Genomic DNA, 21,070 nt, shown 5'->3' on the forward strand with positions numbered 1-21,070 from the left:
GGTTCCAGGCTGACCTGAAACTCACCCTGTAGTCTCAGGGTGGCCTTGAACTCTTGGCGACTTTCCTCTGCCTCTGCCTCCTGAATTCATTGCTAGAATTGAAGGCATGTGCCACCACGTCTGGTTTGAGGAACAATATTAAACAAATTTACAAATACAGTCTTTTTTAAAAAAAATATTTATTAGAGACAGAGAGAGGGAGAGAATGGGCGCATCAGGGCCTCTAGCCACTGCAACAAGCTCCAGACACATATGCCACCTTGTGAATCTGGCTTACATGAGACCTAGAGAATTGAATCTCAGTCCTTAGGCTTTGCAGGCATGCGCCTTAACTGCTAAGCCATTTCTCCAGCTTCAAATACAGTTCTTTTTTTTTCCCGAGTTAGGGTCTTACTCTAGCTCAGGCTGATCTGGAATTCACTATGTAGTCTCAGGGTGGCCTCGAGCTCATGGCAATCCTCCTACCTCTGCCTCCCAAGTGCTGGGATTAAAGGCGTGTGTCACCATGCCCGGCCTCCAAATACAGTTCTTGAATAAGTGAACTGACAAAATATGTTAGAACCATTAGGGGTATTTCATATTCTATATTATAAAAGCACGTTTGTACTTTTTGGTAGGGAGGAATCTGCACATATAACTTGAAAGTGGCCCAGTGCACACACACTGCTGCTGGCAGTTTGTTCTGAGTTAAACTTTAGTTTAGATGCCATCCAAATGGAGGCTCAGGTGGAAATCAGTCCTCAGTGGTCGTGATGTTTGGGATCTCTTCCCTGCTACAGGCAGGCTGTAAAGAGGGAAAGAGAGTCTTCCCCTGCTGCACAGAGTGAGGAGACTAGTAGAAAAGTATCAACAACACAAGACGGAGAGGAGACCTTGAACGAGCACCCATTTCTGAGCCACCTGACCAGAAAGGTAAGACTGAACTTTGGGTGTGTTGCTTTGTTCTGGTTCCCTAAAAAAAGCTAACAGGAAAGACTGGGGAGGCAGCTCCTTGCGATGTTAGTCCACTGTCGTCTTGTCTGCTGCTCTGAATAAAGCACAGCTTAAAGACTCAAATCCCTGTGACAGACACTATGACCAAAACCTGTTAAAATTCCTCCGATTTTGATAGAGAATGGGTGCGCCGAGGTCTCTAGACACTGCAAATGAGCTCCAGACACATGCATCAGCCACCTTGTGCATCTGACTTACACCGGTTCTGGGGAATTGAACTGGATCCTTAGGCTTCACAGCAAGCACCTTCACCTCTAAGCCATCTTTGTAGTCATATTTCATGTTTCTAATGGGCAACAAGTTGAGGGAAGCCAGAGTCTACTTGCCTTTTGTCCCTCTGAGATGGGCAGTTAAAGATTGTTGCTGTTTTGGAGATGACCCCTCATATAGACCACAAACTCAATCAAATGCACCCAAATTTAAACTCCTGATCCTCCACCTCCCAAACACTGGGATTACAGGCATATACCCCCCCCATACTAGGCTAATTTTTTTATTTTTGGTTTTTTTAAGTTTAAACTTTTTAAAATTAATATTTTTTTCATCCTAGTCAAGAAAATAAGAGCTAGTGGGAAAGGAGTCATCTTTAGTGGTGTAACTACTGCACCTGCCCATCCCCATGCATGCAACTCTAACTACATTCTGTAAGTTTCCAAAAATAGACTTTCATGAAAGTGAGAGAGGACGTGTTGGGAAGGAAAAGCTGCTTAGCAGGAGGGAGGAAGGTGAGAAGGTAAAGAGGGTGAATTGTGATCAAAACATTATAGGTGGGCTGGAGAGATGGCTTTAGCAGTTAAGGCACTTGCCTGTCAAGCCAAAGGACCCAGGTTCGATTCCCCAGTATCCACATAAAGCCAGATCCAAAAAGTGGCACATGCACCTGGAGTTTGTTTGCAGTGGTAGGAAGCCCTGCTGTGCCCGTACTCACCCTCTGTCTGCCTCTTTCTCTATGTGTATCTTTCAAATTAAAAAAAAAAAAAAAAAGATTTATCCACACAATCTCTTCTCTTTTCAAGGTAGGGTCTCGCTCTATCCCAGGCTGACCTGGAATTCACTGTGTAGTCTCAGGGTGGCCTAGAATTGACAGCACTCCTACCTCTGCCTCCCAAGTGTTGGAATTAAAGGCATGTGCCACCACGCCAGGCTCAGGTTAACATTTTGTAAAAAAACAAAAAAAAAAACAAAAAAAAAAACCAGTACAATAAAGAACATCTAGGGGCTGAGGATGTAGCTCAATGGTAGTGCGTTTGCCCAGCATCCTGGGTTCCTCCCCATCATAAAAATCTAACGACACTATCAACCAATTTAACAGACACAGAATAGCAGACATGGAGGGGAAACAGGGGTAAGCGGAAGGACGAGAGGCAGGCACTTAACCGCTAAGCCTTATCTCCAGCCCCAAATACAGTCAGACTTTTAAGTGTCGGCCGGGAACAAGAGTTCTTTGTAAGACCTCGCAGGAGACCAAGAACAAACCTGGTAAGCCTCCACCAAGCAGTGGGAGCAACGCAGCACCGACCTAGACCAGAGCTCAGGCTTCCTGCAGCTGCGCTTGCGCTCTCCGCGCAGCCCGCTCAGCTTGGACTACATTTCCCACAAGACTTCGCGAATCCTTCTTCCGGTTGCCCGGCGGCTGAGGGCTCCGGGAGAGGTGAGTGTGTCGTCTGCCCCGAGGAAATGGGCGCGAGGCGGGGCGCCGCTGCGTTGCCTCGGTCGCGGTGACTTGGGGTTCGCGCGGCTGGTGGGGCGCTGGGCGTGCCGCTGCGTCCTCTGTCCTCTCGTCGGGTCGCAGAGGCCCGGAATGGCTCCGAGGTAGATGGAGGACCCCGGAGTGAAGGCCTCCAAGCAAACACGGCACAGGAAGGAGGCCCGCAGCTTCCCGCACCCCGGCGTCCCGGCGGTCCCTCCCTGCAGGTTCCGGGGTTCGAGGCCACCCTGGCCTGGCGACCCCCTTCCCCGGTGCGCTGTGGTGACTGAGGGCCGCGGGGGCGTGTCCCGGGGGGCGGGCCGCCCTGCAGGAGCGCTGGAGTCTGGAAGGCGGAGGGAGGGAGGAAGGATGTAGGGGTAAAAGTCCCCCATCAGCTAGCATGGGGTTCCTTTCCCTCTTTGTCCCTTGAAGTGTCATTTTTCATTTTTCTGGGTGTGGGGAACTGAACGCACGCATGGCTCGACCAGAGACGCAGCAACCCGGTGGTTCATCAGGATTGAGAGAAACCACCATTGATCTCCAAGTTATGCTGCTAGATACTGTATGAATTGTTAAATGCTGTTATGGATGCCTTTTGTGTGCTTGTAACCACAGACTTGCTGTTTTTTTTTAATTACATAATATTTTATTTGTCTATTGGAGAGAGAAGAGGCAGATAGAGAGAGAGAGAGAGAGAGAGAGAGAGAGAGAGAGAGAGAGAGGATAGGTGTCCCAGTGTGTCTAGCCATTGCAAATGGACTCCAGACGCATGCGCCACATATTGCAGCTGGCTTAAATGGATACTGGGGAACCGAACCTGGATCCTTGGGCTATGCAGGCTAACACCTTAACCGCCAAGCCATCTCTCCAGCTCTGGCCTTACTGTTTTTATTACTGAGCAACATTCATTTAAAAAAAATTTTTTTTAATATATTTTATTTATTTGAGAGACAGAGAGAAAGACACACACACACAGAGAGAGAGAGACAGAGAGAGAGAGATTGATTGATTGATTTTGAGAATGGGCGCGCCAGGGCCTCCAGCCACTGCAGACAAACTCCAGATGCATGCGCCCCTTGTGTATCTGGCTTACGTGGGTTCTGGAGAGTTGAACAGGGGTCCTTTGGCTTTGCAGACAAACGCCTTAACTGCTAAGCCATCTCTCCAGCCCAATATTAATTTTTTAAAGCTACCCTACTGATGGGCATATTTTAAATATTCATTTTATTTTATTTTTATTTATTTATTTGAGTGTGACAGAGTAAGGCAGAGAGAGAGAGAGAGAGAATGAGAATGGGCATGCCAGGGCCTCCAGCTGCTGCAAATGAACTCCAGCCGTGTGTGCCCCCTTGTGCATCTGGCTAACGTGGGTCCTGGGGAATCAAGCCTCAAACCAGGGTCCTTAGGCTTCACAGGCAAGTGCATAACTGCTAAGCCATCTCTGCAGCCCTTAAATATATTTTTATTGCCATATTATTTCAAAATAGTGAGTTTCATTTTACCTTTTGGTTTTGTTTTTTGAGGTAGGGTCTTACTGTAGCCCAGGATGATCTAGAATTCACTGTGTAGTTTCAGGCTGGCCTTAAACACTCAGCGATCTTCCTACCTCTACCTCTTGAGTGCTGGGATTAAAGGTGTGCATCACCACTCCTGGCTCATTGTGACATTTTGATCATTGATATAATGTACTTGATCAAATTTTACACCTCTCCCCCATTACCCTCTCTTGTCCTCCTATTCCCATTGATCCCCTTTCTCTTAGTCTCTTTTCATGTTTTGTCTTTTCTTTCTCCCATTCGATCTCTCTCCTCTGTTTCCCTCCCTCCCTTCTTCCCTCTCCTTTTTTGTGTCTTTGCAGCCTGATATTAGTACTTAAGCAGCATGCCAAATCTCATGATTATATATATATTTTTAAAAATCCTAGCCAAGTTTGGTGTTTCATGTCTGTAATCCCAGCACTTGGGATTACAGGGACAGAATACCCCAAGTTTGAGACCAGCCTGGGCTACAAAGTAAGACATTGTTTCAAAACATTACTACCAACACCTCCAAAAAAAAAAAAAAAAACCTTAGAGAAAAGATTTCAGGGCTGGAGAGATGGCTTAGCAGTTAAAGCACTTGCCTACAAAAATCTAAGAACTCACGTTTGAATATCCAGGGCTCACACATAAGCCCCACACAGAGATGCAAGTGTGTAATGTCACACGTGTACAAGGGGGCAGATGTATCTGGAGTTCATTTGCAGTGGCTAGAGGCCCTGGCATGTCCATTCTCTCTCTACCTCTCTGCCTTTTACTTTCAAATAAATTTTTAAAAAATTAAAAATATTTCAATTTTATAACAAGCATTATTTTTAGTTTTTGTTTTTTTTGAGGTAGAGTCTCACTCTAGCCCAGGCTGAAGTGGAATTCACTATGTAGTCTCAGGCTGATCTCGAATTCACAGTGACCCTCCTATCTCATTCTTTCAAGTGCTCAGATTAAAGGTGTGCGCCACCATACCCAGCTGTAGTGCTTTTTAAAAATAATGCTTGTGGGCTGGAGGGATGGTTTAGTGGTTAAGGTGTTTGCCTGCAAAGCCAAAGGACCCAGGTTTGATTCCCCAGGACCCATGTTAGCCAAATGCATAAGGGGGCACGCACATCTGGTGTTTGTTTGCAGTGGCTGGAGGCCCTGGCACGCCTATTTTCTCCCTTTCTCTTTCCCTCTCTTTTTCTGTCAAATAAATAAATAAAGATAATTTTTTTTAAAAAAAACATAATGCTTGTTAGCCAGGTGTGGTGGCACATGCAGTTAATCTGAGCACTTAGGAGTCTGAGGTAGGAGGATCATGTGAGTTCAAGGCCAGCTGAGACTACATAATGAATTCCAGATCAACCTCAGCTAGAGTGAGGCCCTATCTCAAAAAAACAAACAAAAAAAGCACTATAAATTTATGTCCAGATATACTGATGTTGTAGGATCTTTGTAGAGGTAAATAGGCCTTAGCCACTGAAATCAAACTCCGGATGCTTGTGCCACCATGTGCAGTCTTGCGCTTGCTTCACCTTTGTGCATCTGGCTTATGAGGGATCTGGAAAGAGATGGGACATGAGTCCTTAGCTTTGAAGGCAAGCGCCTTAACTGCTAAGCCATCTCTCTAGGCCAAGGTAAGTAGATTTAATACAGTAAGATCAATGCCTTAAATATTATTTACCTCTTTTTTGAGATGAAGTTTCACTCTGCTGCCTAGGTTGCTCTGGAATTCCTGGATCCAGAGAGCCTCCCATCTCAGCCTCCCAACTACTTGGAATATAAGCAACATGCCAAGGTGTCAGGCTTACAGTTTTTATTTTGATGGTGTTGGACATGTTAACTGCCTAATAAAATTACGAATGAAACAGTTGTTGGAAGGTGTCATAGACTTCTTAATCAAAAGGACTGACTCTCAGAAGCACAATCAATCCATATGTTAGGAAGATTAGAAGGGAAGCAGCCTTCATTTCTTAGATGGTATCAGGAAGGGATATGTCATGATAGTGCACACCTGTAATTCCAGCACTCAGGAGGCTGAGGCAGAAGGATCTTGTTCTAGGCCAGCCTGGGACACACAGCAAGACCCAACTTCACAAAACCAAGCAATGTAAAAATTAGTTCAGTGGCAAAATGCACAACTGTATTTACTTCTCCCCGCAACTAGGTTCTTTTTATCTTCTGCAAGCTATCTGCCAGCATCCCTCATCATGCTTGCTTGAAGCTAGGGAGGAGCTAATCCAGGTTCTGTGATCTCTCACTGCTTTCTTTGGCTCTTACAAAGGTGTTTGTGTTCCTAGATAGTTGATCAGTTGATGTTTCTGCAGGGGGAGGTTTCTGGAGAAGTCTCTTTCACTATGTTCTAAGTTTTAGTAACTTTTGAAAGGCTATTGATTCTTTCTTACTGAGCTACCAATGCTCAGGTTTCTCTCAGTAACAGAAATTCTAGCCTTCTGAGACAAAAACCAAAGGTTAAAGAGGAATGGCTCTTGAGAAATATGGATTCAAAAGAATAATCTATCCCTTACCATATTTGACACCTGAGTATCTGTTCTGAAAGAAAACATTGCAGAAGTACTGAAAACCATCTGACAGATGAAGATGTGTGTACACCACCCTTCACATGAAGATGCTTACATGCTACCCACCACGTGAAAAATGCACATACACTATGTCACATGAAAATGTATATACATCACCTGGCACACAGACACGCCCCCATCACACAAACGTGTACACAACATCCATTACGTGGAAGATATGTACACACCACCCAGCACACAAAAATGCAACCCCCCGCCATACGAAGACACATACACACCTCAGTCGCACAAAGACACAATGCATACACACCACCCATCTCAGGAAGATGTGTACACACCACCTGTCACAGGAAGATTTCCAGTATTGTTTTGACTAACAGCATAGATTGTGAACCCATTCCTGTTCAGCTTAGATGTTGAGAGGAGATGGTAAAGGATGCCGTGAGATGTCCGGATGGGGAAACCAGAGTGATGAACTTCTCTGGCCAGGGGAAAAGAGGACAGCCTTGTAGGAGCTTCCAGGCACCTTCTGTGTAGTTTTCTAGGTCTTTTTGTTTAGGAAGCTCTGTTCCAGTGTCAGGATGAGATATATGTTGTGAGATGGAGACCTGGTCAGAAATCCTGCTGAGATATCTGGGCTCCTCAACACCTTCCATCCTTGTTCATTTGGGGTTCTTCAGGGCTTGAATTTTGCAGAAGTCTCCAGGTTTGTTTGGGTAATAGGATAAGTGTGTGGGGATTCAATAATGAGTAGTTATGAAGCAGGAATGGTAGAGGGGAAAATAAATCAGTTTGAAAGGTCCGAAGCATGTTTGGTTTCACATGTTCTTTTTATTCTAGCTTTGGCTTGTCCACACCCTCCAGTTTATATTAGAAATACTGAAGAGGACTGACCAGTTCTTGCAGTTACAAATCATGGCCCTGACCAAGGTAAGTTAATATTTCTTTCCTCTTTTTTTAAAAAAATAATATCTTATTTTTTATTTATTTATTAGAGACAGAAGGAAAGAGAGAAGGAGACAGAGAATGAGAGAATGGGCATGGTAGGACCTCTAGACACTGCAAATGAACTCCAGATGCATGTGCCATCATGTGTGTCTGTCTTATGTGGGACATGGAGAATCAAACTTGGGTTCTTAGGATTTGTGGGCAAGCGCCTTAAATGCTAAGCCATCTCCAGCCCTCTTTCCTCCCTCTCTCTCTTCTTTTCGAGGTAGGGTCTCTAGCTCAGGCTGACCTGGAATTTACTACGTAGTCTCAGAGTAGACTTGAACTCACAGTGATCCTCCTACCTCTGCCTCCCAAGTGCTGGGATTAAAGGCGTGCGCTACCATGCCTGCCATCTCTTTCCTCTTTTTAAAACAGTATTTTTTATCACCTCTCTGATGCAAGGCCTCACTGAATAGCACAGGCTGGCCTTGAACTTGTGATCCTCTTCTTTACACCCCCAGAGTGTTGTATTTCATGTGTGTACCACCACATAAGGCTTTCTTTACCCCTTTTGAAATAATGTCAATTTCTACATGACCGTGTGTGTGTGTGTGTGTGTGTGTGTGTGTGTGTGTGTGTGTGTGTGAAGAACCAGCTCCTCTCACTCCATTGTCTGTGTGCCTTACTGAGAGGACTGGAGAACTGTAGGCATTGTTTGTGTGCTTTCTCCCACCACTGCCGAGCATTTACACTTACATTGTCTTCTGCTAGAAGCTGTGAGAGAGCAAAAGCAGGATGCTTCAGAAAAGAAGAATTCTCAAATGGAACAACTTTAGAATATGTATGTGTGTGTGTTTGTTATTTATGAGAGAGAGAGAGAGAAAGAGAGAGAGAGAAAGGATATGGGCGTTCCAGGGCTTCCAACCATTGTAGAATTCCAGATGCATGCACCACCATGTGCATTTCGCTCATATGAGTTCTGGGGAATAAAACCTGAGCCCTTAGGCTTTTCAGGTAAGTGCCTTAACCACTAAGCCATCTTTCCAGCCCTGGAACAACTTTTGATTTTAACACTTAAACTCCAGAAAAAATGTTTCTTGCACTATAGTAACTTTTGGTTTAATTTTAAATATTTTTATTTATTTATTAGAGAGAGAGAGAGAATGACATGCCAGGGCCTCTAGCCATTGCAAACAAACACCAGATGGATGCATCCCCTTGTGTATCTGACTTACATGGGACCTGGAGAATAGAACCTGGATCCTTAGGCTTCACAGGCAATTGCCTTAACAGCTAAGCCATCTCTCTAGCCCTTGGTTTAATTTTATATGGAAAATATTTATATCTCTAACATATATGTCATCTAAGAAGGTTTTAAAATAATTTTTGATAAAGGGGTGAGAAAGGAAGGGATGAGGGTACTTAATAGGTTGATATTGTATATATGTAAGTACAATGATTGAGATGGTGAGGTAATATGATGGAGAATGGAATTTCAAAGGGGAAAGTGTGGGGGGGGGAGAGGGAGGGAGTTACCATGGGATATTTTTTTATAATCATGGAAAATGTTAATAAAAATTTAAAATAATAAAATAATTTTTGGAGGCAAGTATGGCATCTATATAGAAAAGTATACAAATTGTAAGTGTATAGCTGAATGAATTTTTTTTAGGTGGGGGTGGTTCAAGTAGGGTCTCTCTCTAGCCCAGGTTGACCTGGAATTCACTGTGTAGTCTCAGGGTGCCCTCAAACTCACAGTGAACCTCCTACCTCCATTCTTCACCTATGTGTTTTTTTCTAAGACAAAATCTCTCACTCAATCCAGAGCTTTTGTCAGAAGCCCTAGTAATTCTCTGGTCTCTATCTCTGGCAGGACTGGGGTTACAATTATGCATGGCCACACCTAGCTTTTTTTAATAATTAATTTATTTTGTATTAATAACTTCCATGATTATAAACAATATCCCTTGGTAATCCCTCCCCCAACTTTCCCCTTTGAAATTCCATTCTCCATCATATCCCCTTCCCCTCTCAATCATTCTCTTTTATTTTATGTCATGATCTTTTACCTCCTGTTATGATGGTCTTGTGTAGGTGTGTCAGGCACTGTGAGGTCATGGATATCCAGGCCATTTTATGTCTGGAGGAGCACGTTGTAAGGAGTCCTACCCTTCCTTTGGCTCTTACATTCTTTCTGCCACCTCTTCTGCAATGGACCCTGAGCCTTGAAGGTGTGATAGAGATATTGCAGTTCTGTGTACTCCTGTCACTTCTGCCCAGCAGCATACTGCCTTCTGAGTCATCCCAAGGTCACTGCCATCTGAAAAGAGAAGGTTCTTTACCAGAAGTGAGAGTAACATTAATATAAGGGTATGAACATTAAGAGAAGTGCTTACTGGGCAGTTTGAGAAGCATAGTATATACATTTAGCCAGACGCCAGTAGCCATTACACCCCTAGGGTTCATGACTACACCTATTGTAGGTTTTCAGTATCAGGGATGTATTCCCTCCCATGGATCAGGCCTCCAGTCCAATTAGAGGGTGGTTGGTTTCCACCATGACAGACGTGGCACTACTTCATGTGTTGACTCATTTGCCTTGGCTGGACAAATATAAGGCTTGCAGTATCCACTGTTGAGTATCTTCACTGGTGATTTCTCTCTCTCCCATTGAACTGCATGCAAAATGGCTTCTTCCAGCTTTCTGTCAGCTGGTCTACATGGAGGAGGTTATCAGTTCAGTTCCAGCAGGATTTTGCAGTGGCCTTGCAGCTCAAGTATGGGCCACACCTAGCTTTTTACATGGGTGCTGGGCAATCAAACTTCAGTGGTCTCAGGCTGTCATGCTTGCATGGCAAGCACTCTTACCCATGAGCCATCTCCCCAGCCCCAACCTTCTCTGTTTTAGAAAAACAATTTTGCACAAGTAATACATGAGTTTGTTTTTTCAGGGTTCAGTGACATTCAGGGATGTGGCTGTAGACTTCTCACAGGAAGAATGGGAATTCCTGGACTCTGCTCAAAAGGACTTATATAGGGATGTAATGTGGGAGAATTATAGCAACTTCATCTCACTAGGTAAGCTTATTTATACCAAAAAGTATTATCTTTCACCCCGTCAATTAATTTCAGGACTGTATTTTGAGAAATGCACCAAATTTTTGCCCTCAGTTCCTCAAAGGAATGGTTTGATGAATTGGAAATGTCTTTCTATGTGATACCTAGTCATTCTCAGGTGCTGTGTCCTCACTGTCTTCATGTTCTGCACTGTCTTGGTTTCTGTAGTACTGGGTTTGAATACAGCAGAAGTATTGTCTGAGAAACCAGATTTTATATTGTATTTGAGTTCAGAATTGAGGTAGATGCTTTATACTGTTTATTTCAAAGGAGGCGAGTATGGGATGCATGTGTAAATTCACTCAGAGCTCAAGGAAACATATTCTAGTTCATAAAACAGACATAGTTCTAGCTGCATTATCACTGAAAGTTAAAATCTAGGTTGCATATATAGCTAAGTGGTAGAATGCATGCCTAGCATGTGTAAGGTCCTAGGCTCAGTTACCCATTGCCACAGACACAACAAAAGTTAAATCTTTCAAAAATTATCTTGGATTGATTGGTTTTGTGTGTGCATGCATGCTGTGTGTGTGAGAGTACATTTGGAGGACAGAGAACAATATTTCTCATGTACCATCTATCTTGTGTGTGCCTGCATATGTGTGTGTTTGAGGTAGGGTCTCACTCTAGCCCAGGCTGACCTGGAATACATTATGTAATCTCAGCGTGGCCTTGAACTCCCATCAATCCTCCTACTTCTGCCTCCTGAGTGCTGGGATTAGAGGCATGTGTCACTATGCCCAGGTCCATCTATATTTGTTTGTTTGTTTATTTATTTTGTGTGTGAGAGAGAGAAAGAGGGAGAATTGGCATGCCATGGCCCCCAGCCACCGTAATACAACTCCAGGCTTGTGCTTCACCTTGTGTGCATGTGCGACCTTGCATGCTTGTGTCACATTGTGCATCTGGCCTACAAGGGACCTGGAGAGTCTAACATGGGTTCTTAGCTTTGCCAGCAGGTGCATTAACTGTTAAGCCATCTCTGCAGTTCCTATCTTTTTTTTCTTTTCCCTTCCTCCCTCCCTCCCTCCTTTCCTCCCCTCCCTTCCTTCCTTCCTTCCTTTTTTATTTTAGAGAGAGAGAAGCAGAGGGAGAGAAAGAGAATTGGCGTGCCAAGGTCTCAGCCACAGCATTCGAATTCTAGACACTTGTGCCACCTAGTGGGCATGTGTGACCTTGTGCTTGCCTCACCTTTGTGCATCTGGCTAAAGTGGGATCTGGAGAATCAAACATAGGTCCTTAGGCTTTACAGGCAAGCACCTTAACTGCTAAGCCATCTCTCCAGCCCCCTGTAATTTTATTTTATTTTTACTATTTTTATTTATTTTGCTTATTTATTTGAGAGAGACAGAAAGAGAGAGAGAGAGAGAATGGGCACGCCAGGGCCTCCAGCCACTGCAAATGAACTCCAGACACGTGCATCCCCTTGTGCATCTGGCTAAGGTGGGTCCTGGGGAATCGAGCCTCGAACCAGGGTCCTTAGGCTTCACAGGCAAGTGCTTAACCACTAAGCCATCTCTCCAGCTCGCCCTATAATTTTTTAAAAGGCATTCTGTCATTGGCTGGGAGCTAAGAATTTTGTATTTGATATTGAGTGAATTGCCTAGCAAGCATCTGAGAAAGTTTCAGTAAGCCTCTTATTACCTTCTCAGCCCAATTATTACAGTAAAAAGTAGCCGGGAGTGGTGGTGCATGCCTTTAATTATCAGAAGGCAGAGGTAAGTGGATCACTGTGAGTTTGAAGCCAGCCTGGGATTACAGAGTGAGTCCCAGGTCAGCCTGAGCTAGAGTAACACCCTACCTTGAACCCCCCAAATCCCCCACACAAAAAAAGTAACAGCTAAGAGCATGTTGTGTGTCTCAGTACATCAGTGTGCCTGGTGCTTCAACAGTCAGTCTCGGCACAGTGTTAAGGTTAGGAAGCCCTCACAGCAGCTCTATGAGGGCTGTCTGTTGTCACCCTCATTTCGGGTGAGAACACACAGGCCCAGGAGAGAGTGTTTACTCAGTAAATCATACCAGTGAGGATTTGAAGCAGTCTGGATCCAGAGTGTGTTCTGTCATTGCACAACACAGTATGCCTCTCAAACAGAGCCCTGTCGGTTAGTGGTCAGTTTGTGGCCCTGAGGTTCCCCACATGGTTCTTCATCTCTCTTGCATTGCTCAGGCTTTGAAAGAGCCATTTTGAAGCCAGGCATGTGGCTCACACCTATAATCCCAGAACCAGGGAAGCTGAGACAGGATTACCCCCTTTTGAGGCCAGCCTGGGATGTATAGTGAGTTCTCGGCTATCTTGGGCTACAGAACAAAACAAAAGGTGCCATACTTAGGCATCAATGAAATCTGAAGGTAAGGATTTCCAGGTTTATGTGACATTTTTCTTTTAAGCAGGACCTGCCATTTCTAAACGAGATATGGTTACTGTCTTGGATGAAGAAGGGAAGGAACCTAGGCTGGTTGTGAAGGAAGGAACCAGGAGATTGCGGCTTGGTGAGTGAGACTGAGGAGAGAGGGGGAAGCATGGCTGTGGGGTGTGCCAGCTGTGTAGTGGAGGTACTTGCTGAGGTTGTTGGGTCTGAGGCCTGAGGGGAAATGTGACACTTCACATTCAGATGTTCAGAGTCTGGACTAGCAAAACTGCTTTCCATTGAGTCTTGTTGCATTGTTTCCTAACTCCCCCATCTTCCACTTCATAGAGGGAAGCTATTCTCAGGAGAAGGGGGAACCATGACAATTAATAGACATCAACAAGATGCAGAGAAAAGGGAGAAATTGGGCTGGGAAGATGGCTCAGCAGCCAAAGGCACTTACTTGCAAAGCCTATGGGTTCTGGTTTAGTTCCCAGGCCATCTGCATAAGCCAAATGCAAAAAGTGGCACAAGCATTTGGCATTCATTTACAGTGGAAAGAAGCCTTGATGAGCCTATATAAACATGTGCACACATGCGTGCATGCACACACACGCACACACACAAATAAATACTATGCTAGCCGTGGTGGTACAAACCTTTAATTCCAGAACTCAGAAGGTAGAGGTAGGAGGATTGCCATGAGTTCAAAGCCAGCCTGAGACTACATAGTGAATTTCAGGCCAGTTTGGGCTGGAGAAAAACCCTACCTCGAAAACCCAAAAATGCATAAATAAATTAAAAATTATAAATCTTGGTCAAAAGATAATAAAGTTAATGACAACCTTATTTAATTGAGAAAAGGAGGGCTGGAGAGATGGCTTATCAGTTAAGGTGCTTGCCTGCAAAGCCAAAGGATCCAAGTTAAATTCCCCAGTACCCATTTAAGCCAGTTGCACAATGGGGCACATGTGTCTGGAGTTCCTTTGCAGTGGCTGGAGGCCCTGGTACACTAATTCTCATTCTCTCTGTCTCTCTTCTCTCTCTCCCACTCTGCTTACAAATCATAAATATAAAACAAGAATTTTTTAAAAAGACTAAAATGAGAATTCTGTAAATAACTTTATGCCAATAAACTTGATAGCTTAAGTGAAACAGAAGAAATGAATAACTTCATATTTGTTAAAATAATTGAAATCATTATCAGAAAGCTTTTGTAAAGAAAGTATACTTGGGTGCTGTGGTGCATGCCTTTAATTCCAGCACTTGGGAGGCAGAGGTAGGAGGATCTTGAGGCCAACCTTGGGCTACAGAGTGAGTTCCAGGTCCACCTGGGCTGGTGTTAGACCCCACCTCGATTAAGAAAAAGAAGAAAAGGTAGTGTAAGGTGAAATGTAGCCTGCTTTAGTGAAGGGCCAAACCTCACCCTACCCTCACCTTCCTTGTTGCTAGACAAAACACACTGACCAGAAGCAGCTTCAGGAAGAAAAGCATTTACCCTTGGCTTGCAGCTCTGAGTGTTGTGTCCACTATGACAGGGAAGGCCTGAGCAGGAGGTCTGTCTCATCTTCACTTCAGGAGAAGGAAGTAGCAAGAGAGAATACAAGGAGGGCTAGTCTCTTAATCTCAAGGCCCTCCCACAGTGACCCGCTACCTCCAGCAAGGCTCTATGTTCCTTTCCAAAACAGCATCACTAAATGGGGGTTGAGGGTTAAAACACATACATTTGGTCTCTCATTACGTTCAAACTACCACAGCGTACTTCTCAATTCACTTTATAGGGCCAACCAAACTCTTTATATCATAGCATGAAAAAGAAATTACCAAAAAAAGGCTGTGGAGATGGCATAGTCAGTAAAGTGTTTGCCTTGCAAAGATGAGGGTCCGAACTCTGACCCCAGAACCCACGTAAAGCCAGGTATGGTGATGTATGCTTGTAATCCCAGCTCTGGGAATGTAGAGATTGATGGATCTCTAGGCCTCTCTCTTTCATACACATGCATGCATGTACATGCACATGCACATACACACACATGCAAAACAAATCAAATTTTAAAAATGAGAGACCAGGGCTGAAGAGGTAGCTTAGTAGTTAAGGCACTTGCCAGGTTTGATTCCCTAGTACCCACAAAGAGTCAGATGCACAAGGTGGTACATGTGTCTGGAGTTCGTTTCCAGTGACTAGAATCACTGGCTTACCCATTCTCTCTCTCTCTGCCTCTTTCCCTCTCTCTTTCTCAAATAAATAAATAGAAAAGAATAAGAGACCATATGTATCATCATTGCCATTAATATAAAATGCCATCTGACAAAATTCAGCATTGATTTCTGATAAAAAAAAAATCTTAGCAAGCTAGGCATGCTGGTCATACCTGTAACCCTAACACTTGGGAGGGGAAGGTAGGAGTGAGGTGTGGCCCTTCACTAAAACCAGCTGCTTTTCACCTTATACCTACCTTAGTGGTAGCTTCCCAGGCTCAGCACTACCTTCCTCTCCCCTCCCTCCCCTTCCCTTCTCTCCCCTTCCCTTTTCTGTTTTCCTCTTCATCCCTTTCTTTCTCTCCTTTCGTCTGACCTTCTTTCCCTTCTTTTCTCCCTCCCATTCCTTTTTCTTTTCTTCCTCCTCCCCCCTTTTTTTTTTCGAGGTAGGATTTCATTCTCTCCCAGGCTGATTTGGAATTCACTATGTAGTCTCAGGGTGGCTTTGAACTCGTGGTGATTCTCCTACCTCTGCCTCCCAAGTGCTGGGATTAAAGGAGTGCACCAGCACCCCTAGCCTTCTCCCCTTTTTTTTTATATATATAATTTTTTTTTTCTTTCTTTCAGATTTGGAGTCCAGGTACAAGGCTGATACTTTATCTCCAGAAAAGGACTTCTATGAAGTTTATTCATTGCAATGGGAGATGATGGAAAGAATTAAATGCTGCAGCCCCCAAGGCTCGATTTTCAGAAATGATTGGGAATATGAAAGTAAGATTGAGGGAAAGAAACAGCCACAAGAGAGTTACTTTGGGCAGGTAAAGATTACCTCGGATAGAATCATTACTTACAGAAAGCACAGTTTTCTTGAATATCAGAAAGTTCATAATGGAGAAAAGTTATATGAATGTAAAGAATGTAGGAAGACCTTTATCCGCCGCTCAACACTTAGTCAACACTTGCGAATCCATACTGGTGAGAAACCTTACACATGTAAGGAATGTGGACAAGCCTTCAGACAGCGTGCACACCTTATTCGACATCACAAACTTCACACTGGTGAGAAGCCGTATGGATGTAAGGAATGTGGGAAAGCCTTCACAGTGCTCCAGGAACTTACTCAGCACCAGAGACTTCACACTGGTGAGAAACCTTACGAATGCAAGGAATGTGGGAAGGCCTTCAGAGTGCATCAGCAGCTGGCTCGGCATCAGAGAATTCACACTGGGGAGAAACCTTATGAGTGTAAGGACTGTGGGAAAACCTTTAGGCAGTGTACACACCTTACCCGACACCAAAGACTTCATACCTCTGAGAAGCTCTATGAGTGTAAGGAGTGTGGGAAAGCCTTTGTGTGTAGCTCAGACCTTAGAGTACATCAGAGAATCCATTTTGGTGAGAAACCCTATGCATGTAAAGAATGTGGAAAGGCCTTCAGAATATGCCAACAGCTTACTGTCCATCAGAGTATTCACACTGGGGAGAAGCCCTATGAGTGTAAGGACTGTGGGAAGACTTTTAGATTAAGGCAACAGCTTGTTCGCCACCAAAGAATTCATACACGTGAAAAACCCTATGAATGCATGGAATGCTGGAAGACCTTTAGTAGTTACTCACAGCTTATTTCACACCAGAGCATTCATGTTGGTGAGAGACCCTATGAATGTGAAGAGTGTGGGAAGTCCTTCAGACTGCTCTCACAACTTACTCAACATCAGAGTATTCACACAGGTGAGAAACCTTACGAATGTAAGGAATGCAGAAAACCTTTTAGATTGCTCTCCCAGCTTACTCAGCACCAGAGTATCCACACTGGTGAGAAACCTTACGAATGCAAGGAATGTGGTAAGGCCTTTAGACTGTATTCATTTCTTACTCAACACCAGAGGATTCACACTGGTGAGAAACCCTACAAATGTAAGGAATGTAAGAAGGCCTTTAGACAGCACTCCCACCTCACTCAACATCAGAAGATTCATAGTGGAATTTAATATAAGAAAACTATGAGATGCACATTATGTTGCAAAATATCAGGAAATCCATTTTTAAGAATATTTGTTTCATGCTTACAATAAACCATAAGAAAATTTTTATTAGAGAAAGACTACTTTGCTTTAAAAGCCTTCCATCCTCATTCAAATGTTGCTTATCTTCAGTAAATTCCTATGAGAGAATGTAGGAAAGTTTTAACTGTCATTTTCTCCATCTTACTGTGTCATTCATACTGTGACCTTGGACAAGACACTAAACTTTCCATGATTCATTTTGCTCACTTATAAAATGGTGGCAGGAGTACTCATGTGCTAGTTATTTATTGCTATGTAATAAATTACCAGAATAACAGTATTTTAAAATGGTATCTATTTATTATATAAAAAACTTCTATGGATCAAGAATCCAGGCATGAGTTGAGTCTTTGAAGTTTCAGCCAAGGCTGGGTCTCTTTGAAGGTTTTACATGGGAAGGATCCATGTCTATGCTGACAGGCTGGACGCCTGAATTCATTTCCTTGCAGGCTCAGGAAGTTTGATGAAGGCAACAGCTTGTTGAAATTCTCAGTTTTGTGCTGGCTCTCAGCTGAAGGCTGGTTTCAGTTCTTTGCCTCATCAGCCATCAACCATGGCTATTTCCTTAATCCAATCCTGCATGCTAAGAGTAGGCTCCTAGCAAGATAGAAATTGGCTAGCACGATTGAAGTTATAATCTTGTGTAATCTGATCATGAAAGCAGCCTTCCATCATCTTTGCCACCTTGTGGCTAGGAGTCAGCTGTCAGCCAGCTCCCACTCAAGAAGAGAGGACTGCATGAACTTGAATACCAGGAGACAAGGAACCATTAGGGTCAATGTAGAGTCCGCCAGGCACACTGTATAATAGAATTGTAAAAATGAAGTAGTTAATGCTTGGAAAAGGCATAGTCATGTAGCATATATTCTGTAAATATTTTCTAGAATAGTTGTCATTAATATTGTGAATTCTAGCTGGGTGTGGTGGTACACGCCTTTAATCCCAGCATTCTGGAGGCCAAGGTAGGATTGCTGTAAATTTGAGACCAGCCTGAGACTACATAGTGAATTTCAGGTCAGCCTAGGCTAGAGTCAAACCCTACCTCAAAAAAACAAAATAAAATAAAAGAAGTAATGAATGTGGAAATGTTTCCTATCTCACCTTTCTACATACTAACCTGAAAGGAAGTTACTATAGGTACAATCTAGATTATAGTACATTTCAGGAGTCTCTATCACTTGAGCTGCAATAGAAACTTCATGTTAAAAAGAAATTATGAATTTCATGAATATGAATAGTTGAGAGAGCCAAGCATAGTGGCATATGCCTTTTATCCCAGCATTTGGGAGGCAGAGGTAAGAGGATTTCTGGGAGTTCAAGGCCATCCTGGAATTAGAGAGTGAGTTCTAGGTTGGCCTGAGCTAGAGTGAGACCCTACCTCAGGGGGAAAAAAGAAAAAGGAAAAGAAAAAGAAAAATCAGAGATGAAATACTTTACCCCAAATTGAAGAAGACTTAAAAATCTCTTCTTTGACCAAGTTAAAGATTCATTACACAGTATCAAAGATAGTATAAAAGATACCAGCCACTTGGGAGTTTGCATGTATGTAAACTTCTTGTACAAAGTAACATTTCATTATAGTATACCTTAAAATTTTTTTTGTATTTTTATTTATTTATTTGAGAGCAACAGGCAGAGAGATAAAGGCAGATAGAGAGACTGGGCACGCCAGGGCCTCTAGCCTCTGCAAATGGCTTCCAGACGTGTGCACCCCCTTGTGCATCTGGCTAACGTGGGTCCTGGGGAATGGAGCCTCGAACCGTGGTGCTTAGTTAGGCTTCACAGGCAAGTGTTTAACCGCTAAGCCATCTCTCCAGCCCCAGTATACCTTTTGGTGTTCAAATTAACCCTATTTCCAACTGGCGTTTCAAGTTGGGTCTTTGGATGTGTCTACATGTGTATCTGAGTTGCCCTGGTTTTGGCCACATAACTTGGTATACAATGAAAAGATGATAGATTCCAACTCATCATTCTTAACATCAGCGAAAAGCGAAATGAATATTTACTTTTCTCTTTACCATATGATCAATGTTTCAGGCTCATCAAAAGTTGATTGAGAGCTGGCCATGGTGGCACACGCCTTTAATCCTACCACTTGGGAGGCAGAGGTAGGAGGATCACTGAGTTCAAGGCCAGCCTGAGACTACGTAGTGAATTCCTGGTTAGCTTAGGCTAGGGCAGAGAAAACAACAACAAAAAGCCAGATGCACAAAGTGGCACATGCATCTGGAGTGTGTTTGCAGTGGTAAGTGGCCCTGGTGCACCCATTCTCTCTCCATGCAAATAAATTTTTTAAAAGTTTCTAAAAAAATAAAAGCTCAACTGGGTGTAGTGGCACATGCCTTTAATCCCAGCACTCAGGAGGCAGAGGTAGGAGGATCACCATGAGTTTGAGGCTACATAGTGAATTCCAGGTCAGCCTGGGCTAGAGCGAGACCCTACCTCCTGGGGAGGGATGGGGGGGGGGAAGCTGGGCATGGTGGTGCACACCTTTAATCCCCAGCACTTGGGAGGCAGAAGTAGGAGGATGACTCAGAGTTTAAGACCAGTCTGAGACTACATAGTCCAGGTCAGCCTGGGCTAGAGCAAAACGCTGTCTTGAAAAAACAAAACAAGTTCTATCAGTAAATAAAGAACAAAAGAAAAAAAAATTACTCTTTTCTGGACTAATTGAATAATGGGTCCAGAAAATGATCTTCAATAGGTAGAAGAGCTATTAGCTGAAAGATTCTCTGTAGTGGATTCATCAAGGGGACCACTTCTGAGCCCTCTGATCTACTTTAACCTCAGTAAACAGGACCACCAGTGTCCCCTCCTGATGCAGTGCAGGCAGAAGTAAGACACCATCTGGGGGTCCTTACTGCCAAAATAACCCAGAGATCATACCTTTCAGGCAAATTCTTTAAAACCAAGAACTTTGGGAATAGATGGGAAATGTAAATATCACCACCAGAAAGAAGCCAGTTATATATCCAGATTGTTTATAATTCTATAAAATAAGTGACCTGGTTTCTTTCATCAACTGGGTAGTGTGAAGAGGAAAAGCAGAGGCACCTCTACAGCAGACTTAGGAGTCATGAAGGACATTCAGCATGTGGGCATCCCTGGCTTAAAACTAAGAAGACATCTGGAAACAGTGGAAGAAGTGTGGTTATGGACCAAGTGTTAGATTCCATGTAGAATCCGTTCCTTGGGGATGACCATGTCAAGGTGGTTGCTGTATAAACTGTCTGGTGTGTTAGAGAAATACGTATTTATGGAATGGGATATGCTGATTAGAATTAAAATATTCCAGCCAGCCAGACATGGTGAGGAGGAAATACAATCCTGGCACTCCGAAGGTGGTGGCAATGAGGATTGCTGGTGCAAGGCCAGCCTCAGCTACATGAAAGAGCTGGCACCTAGGTTGGCAAAACACTGATAATGACTAAAGTGGAGTGACATGTTCATGGGGGGGGGGGTCATTGTTGTATTTATACTTTGGTATGTGTTTGACACTCAGTAATAAAATATTTAAAGTCAGAATTGAAATTGTGTATTATTTGGAAATTAATGACAATGAGATACTTAAGAAAGCTTGTTAAGTGTCACTAAAGTTATTTTTTTCTCAGTTCAGAGAGACTATTAGATTAGAGAAGGAAAGAGGAGAGATTATGAAGGGCTCCTGCCATGTGAA

The 21,070-nt window shown here is 43.6% G+C and overlaps 2 protein-coding genes across 10 annotated transcripts in view; one reads left to right on the plus strand and one right to left on the minus strand.

Moving 5' to 3' along the window:
* Nucleotides 1–780: 780 nt before the first annotated feature.
* Nucleotides 781–20,919, plus strand: LOC123453207 (zinc finger protein 14 homolog). 8 transcript variants are annotated; one of them, XM_045153810.1, is made up of 6 exons: nucleotides 781–912; nucleotides 5,912–5,989; nucleotides 7,575–7,664; nucleotides 10,616–10,742; nucleotides 13,170–13,271; nucleotides 15,956–17,419. In XM_045153810.1, exons 3-6 carry the CDS (start codon nucleotides 7,650–7,652, stop codon nucleotides 17,317–17,319), a joined length of 1,608 nt encoding a protein of 535 aa, XP_045009745.1. In that variant the 5' UTR covers nucleotides 781–912; nucleotides 5,912–5,989; nucleotides 7,575–7,649; the 3' UTR covers nucleotides 17,320–17,419. The 8 variants fall into 8 exon arrangements, with proteins under 8 accessions (XP_045009745.1, XP_045009741.1, XP_045009740.1 ...); XM_045153809.1 differs by lacking the exons at nucleotides 781–912; nucleotides 5,912–5,989 and adding exons at nucleotides 2,710–2,952; nucleotides 20,425–20,919 and having other exon boundaries at nucleotides 15,956–17,059; XM_045153806.1 differs by lacking the exon at nucleotides 5,912–5,989.
* Nucleotides 17,697–21,070, minus strand: part of Znf568 (zinc finger protein 568) — a 73,168-nt gene continuing 69,794 nt past the window's right edge. For both annotated transcript variants that reach the window (XM_045153790.1, XM_045153789.1), the window contains exon 10: nucleotides 17,697–18,193. In XM_045153790.1, coding sequence (XP_045009725.1) covers nucleotides 18,093–18,193 — 101 coding nt within the window. In that variant the 3' untranslated portion in view covers nucleotides 17,697–18,092. The remainder of the gene's footprint in view (nucleotides 18,194–21,070) is intronic.

This window comes from Jaculus jaculus, chromosome 7, assembly GCF_020740685.1.
Source record: "Jaculus jaculus isolate mJacJac1 chromosome 7, mJacJac1.mat.Y.cur, whole genome shotgun sequence".
Lineage (NCBI taxonomy): Eukaryota > Metazoa > Chordata > Mammalia > Rodentia > Dipodidae > Jaculus > Jaculus jaculus.

Coding starts and splice junctions, on each gene's coding strand:
- LOC123453207 (XM_045153810.1), top strand. Junction 10,743..13,169: donor TAGCAACTTCATCTCACTAG/GTAAGCTTATTT, acceptor TTTTCTTTTAAG/CAGGACCTGCCATTTCTAAA. Junction 13,272..15,955: donor AACCAGGAGATTGCGGCTTG/GTGAGTGAGACT, acceptor TCTTTCTTTCAG/ATTTGGAGTCCAGGTACAAG.